This window comes from Lepus europaeus, chromosome 4 (assembly GCF_033115175.1).
Source record: "Lepus europaeus isolate LE1 chromosome 4, mLepTim1.pri, whole genome shotgun sequence".
NCBI classification, from domain to species: domain Eukaryota; kingdom Metazoa; phylum Chordata; class Mammalia; order Lagomorpha; family Leporidae; genus Lepus; species Lepus europaeus.
In genome coordinates, this window is record NC_084830.1 from 164,842,655 (window position 1) to 164,847,590 (window position 4,936).

Sequence of the window (4,936 nt, forward strand, 5' to 3'; positions counted from 1 at the left end):
TGTGGCAGCAATGGGACACAAACTTTAAACTATAAAGGAACACAAACCGGGGAGCTAATTTAGAACATTGCTGGAGATTGATAAGGTTGTGGTAATTACCACTCAATGATACATTTTTTTTAGAGATTAAGTCTAATTACAGTTATTTAAGTCATGCTGTAAGACATGTACAGGGATAATAAAATAAACAAAAGGAACAAAACAGAAAGTAAAGAGTTGATCAAATTTAAGAACTTACATATGTCAAAATTCAAAATTAATTATCAGAATTTTATTGCAAGCGTTTTGATAAATCATGCTGCAGAAGCGTGGGAATATATTTGTCATGCACACAGCTGACAGACGGATTTAGAGCCTCCAAGTGTAAAACATTTCTACAAAACAAGGGAAACCAGGAAAATGACTTGAACAATCCCTTCACAAACAGCCAATGAAATGCAGGAAAACTGGACCGCCACTGTTAGAGAAATGCTGATGAAGATTCTACAGTGGACAGCAACAGTGAGAATCGGGGCGCCAGGCGGGCCCGGGCCGCATGAGTAACACGGAGAGCTGTCGGCCACTCCTGCGCAGAGCACGCTGCACGTCGCGGTTCCTGAGGCTGTAGATCAGGGGGTTCAGGGTGGGGATGACCACGGTGTAGAAGACAGACACCACTTTGCTGTGCTCCAGGGAGGAGATGGCGCTGGGCTGAGCGTACATGAAGAAGACTGTGCCGAAGAACAAGCACACGGCCGCGAGGTGCGAGGCGCAGGTGGAGAACGCCTTCCGGCGGCCCTGCTGGCTGCGGATCCTGAGGATGGTGGAGACGATGTAGACGTAGGAGACCAGGACGACGGCGAACGTGCTGACGATGATGGAGCCACACAGGCCGAGCAGGACCAGCTGGTTCACGGAGGTGTCCGAGCACGACAAGGACAGGAGCGGGGGCACGTCGCAGAAAAAGTCATTGACCTGATTGGCGCCGCAGAAGGACAGCGTGAAGGTCATCGCCGTCTGCGTGCTGGCATTCAGCACGCCCCACAGGTAGGACCCCGACACCAGCAGCGCGCAGAGCGGGGGCGACATGCTGGCCGAGTAGAGGAGAGGGCTGCAGATGGCCTTGAAGCGGTCGTAGGCCATGGCCGCCAGCAGGAAAGCCTCCGTGGTCCCGAAGAGAGACAGGAAGAAGAACTGAGCGGCGCAGGCTCCGAAGGAGATGGTGTGGTCCCGCCGCAGGCAGTTCAGCAGGGCCCTGGGCGCGATGGTGGAGGAGTAGCAGACGTCCAACAAGGAGAGGCTTTGCAGGAAGGCATACATGGGGGTGTGCAGCTGTGCATCCGCCTGGATGATCGCAACCATGCCCAGGTTCCCCACCACAGCCGCCATGTACAGCACCAGGAAGAGCAGAAAGAGCACCGTCTGCACTCCCGGACCCCCTCTGAACCCAAGAAGAACAAATTCGGAGACGCGGGTGACATTTGACATCGTGTAAGGGCAGCCGGAGATGGACAGAGAAAGAAGGGGGGTCAGGGGAGAGCCAGGCAGCCACAGCTTCCTCACTGGGGTCACTGGGAGCTGATTTCATCTCTCTAGAGTCATTTCTTCACGGCACACCCCTAGGGTTCACAGTTTTTAATTTGGGGAAGTCGCAAAGTCAGAGCACACAGCCAGCATGGGGACTTCCACCCCCTTGCTCCGGAGCAGATCTGTGTTACAGGAATTTGCCCTTGGGCTGAACTGGCAGACGCGTGGAGTAGCTTCGCTCAGACCCTGTGCCACACGGCCCTTGAGGCTCTCCTTGCTGCTGCAGCAAATGGTCCGAGTGTCTTGGCGTCCAGAGGACACACCTGCAGGTGAGGGCATCAGCAGGCCCCTGTTCTGGACTCTCCAAGGGAGACCCACCTGCTGCTTCCAGCTCCCGAAGGCCACCTGCACCCCGTGGCCCAGGGCCCTTCTATCCTCACTGTCCACAGCACTGTGTCTTTTCTCTGCTCCCTCTGCTGCCAGCCTTGCGTCTTCTGTCTCCTGCCATCCTGCATCCTCCTTGTGGGGACCCTGGCGATGACAAACCACACCAGCACTCTTCAGAATCACACCTGCACATCCCCTTCTGCTGTGTAGGGCGATGTGTTCATAAGTTCCCAAAGCACTCTGTGGACACCCTGGGCGATGCCACTCATTCTACATCACTGTCTATTTAATATGCATTATACAGATGGATGACATCTTGGTTATAAGACAAAAAGATCAATGATAGATGCGAGGTATTTTAAATGAATTAGACCTTTTTAAAGGAACCTTTATTAAATCAGTGATTATTAATTTTGTTTTTACCTATGATGATTTCCTGTCTGCTATGTTCCACTAGTTTTTAAGTATTGTACACAAATAGCTGTAACATACCTAAGCAGTAGAGTTAGGACTGCTTTAGCTGCAGTGGGTTGGGGTCCTGTCGTAGGGTGTGACTCCTCCTCTTGGAGTAGACAGCGTGCATAGACAGTGTACATGGACATGTGTGCATGTCCCTGTGTGTGCCTGGATGTGTGTGCACCTCCCTGTATGTGCACATCCACATGTGTACATGGGTGTGTGCGCATGTCCCTGTGTGTGCATGGCCCTGTGTGCCTGGATGTGTGTGGATGTGTGTGCTTGTCCCTGTGTATGGATTCGTGTGTGTGTGAACATTCATGTTGGTGCAAGTCCGTGTGTGTGTGTTTGTGTGCATGCAGATTGCACGTCACTCAGAAATTCTCTGATATTATGTTTTGTTCTATACAAACAGAAATAAATATGTGCTCCCAGGGAAGAGTGAAGGAGAGAGCACCTGGCAGTTTTCATTCAGAATGAACTTTCTTACAAACTCTGCCATGGCATATAAAACTTGTGTCACCAGTTCGATAACTCTGAATGTATTTTCTCAGCAAGAATGGCTCAAAATATTTTTCTAAAATTCACTACCAACTCTCCATTCTCCAAGTCTTCAGGATTTGTAAACCTGAAAGCACGGTTCAGTCAGGCCATTTCCTTTTCCTGAGAACTCGTGCCAGCTGCACATTTGTGTGGGGAGACAGGGTTGATTCTCTGGAAACCCCAGTCCCCAGGAGGAGAGGGGATGTGCTGTTCCCTTCACTGCCCTAAACTGAGCAACTGAAAAGCGCTTGGCTGATCAAGACCCAAATAAACGCATTGAACAATGAAAAAATAATCCCATCGGCAGCCACAACACTAAACAGGGCTTCACAAGCTTTTATAAAGCGCAGAACTTAACACACAATTGTTTCCTTTGAGTATTAGGGTTTACATTGTTCAATGTGTACTTTGCATCGGCGATCTTCAGTTTAAAAGATCCAGCACTGGTCTGTGTGCCCACAGGCAGAGAGCTGGTGGCATTTAACAAGCATAAGGCGAGCACCACCAGTACCACCCAGTGCTGCTGCCCAGTGCTGCTTTACCCGGGGTCTGTATCAGCAAGCGGTGATGGACTTTGAATTTACTAGAATTTAAACTCACTTAATGGGATGGATCACAGGGTCTCTGCCAAGCATTTTGGATTCTCAATGAAACAAACCTCACCTAAAAGTCCTTCATGTCTTTCTTCCTGTTCTGACCGACTCCTAGATGACTCACCACCCCTGAGGTTAGCAGTGTCCACACCACATGTCCTCGCCAGCCTTGAGGTTAACAGTGTCCACACCACATGTCCTCACCACCCTGTAGTTGGCCGTATCCACACCGCACTTCCTTAGTGATGTGCACACCACACTTCCACAGCCCATTTTTCCCAGCAGCAACAATGAGAATTATACCAGTTTGCCAAGCGCCGGTCATTGGAGGTTTATCCGCCAAGGTGGCCTTTTAATGAGAGTGGTTTCACTCACTCAAGTTCTTAACTTGGGCATGGGACAGAACAAAGTCCCAGGGTAAAAATTTGAGAGCAAATCAAGCAAGCAACAACCACAAAAACCCGACAAAATCATAATACCTATCCTTAAAAAATAACAAGTATGTCAACTTGTAGATGGTGGGAATGCAAATCTTGAAATTTTACCACCTTTCACGTCAGGTCTATGGTCACTGATGTAGGACAGAGTGAACACGTGTGCCTCAAATCTAACCAAAGTGGATCAGGGCTCTAGCCTTCTGGCAATCTCATCAAATCCAAGGATAAAAATGCAAGTACTCAAGTATTTCAGAATGGACTTTAGAATATGTTTTTTTTTAATTGATTCTGATAGTAAACCTGGTGAAAAGACTCTGTTCTCTGTATTTCTCACTACAACAGCTAACACAGCATGGAGAGGTGAGGAGAGTCTCGGACACAGGCCACAGTGATGTGTCCTCTTTCCCTGCAGACACAGTCTCTCCACGTGTTGCTATGCTTCATCCCAAATGGTCAAGTGTCTCTGAGCTGCATTAGGTGCCGTGGGAAATATCAAGTAAATGAATCCCCAATCTTCTCTTTCCTTCCAATTGGTTATAGAGAGGTCCTCCCCTACTCTGGAAAAATATGTATGCAAGAATGTGTTGTGTATACGGGTGCATATTGATGCACACACGGAGATTTTATGTATCATAGATGCTTGATATGTTTCACATATAATGCACACTTGGCATGTATGTAATATATACCCTACATACACATACACACAGAACTCCAGAAGCTGTGTGGAGAATGGGATTAGGGGAGGGCATTTGGTTTAGTGACTGAGACACAGTTGCAACGTCCACATCCCATATCGGAGTGCCTGGGTTCCAGTTCCAGCTCCAGCTCCACTCCTGACTCCAACTTCCTGCTAATGAGCACTCTGAGAATCAGCAATGCTGGTTCAAGCCTCGGGTCCCCGCCACCCACATGGTAGACTCAGATTGAGTTCCTGGCACCTGATTTCCACCTGGCCCAGCCCTGGCTATCCTGAGTGTTTGGGAAGCAGCATTTGGGCATTTTCAGCCGTGG

General features: G+C 49.1%; 1 protein-coding gene across 1 annotated transcript; it reads right to left on the reverse strand.

Moving 5' to 3' along the window:
* Positions 1-483: 483 nt before the first annotated feature.
* LOC133758835 (olfactory receptor 9S13-like) lies at positions 484-1,467 on the reverse strand. The gene has a single exon (XM_062189970.1). It carries the CDS (start codon positions 1,465-1,467, stop codon positions 484-486), a length of 984 nt encoding a protein of 327 aa, XP_062045954.1.
* Between the last annotated feature and the right edge of the window lie 3,469 nt (positions 1,468-4,936).

Bases quoted from the DNA above. Each gene is read 5' to 3' on its own strand.
- LOC133758835 (XM_062189970.1), bottom strand. From the start codon at position 1,467: ATGTCAAATGTCACCCGCGTCTCCGAATTTGTTCTTCTTGGGTTCAGA.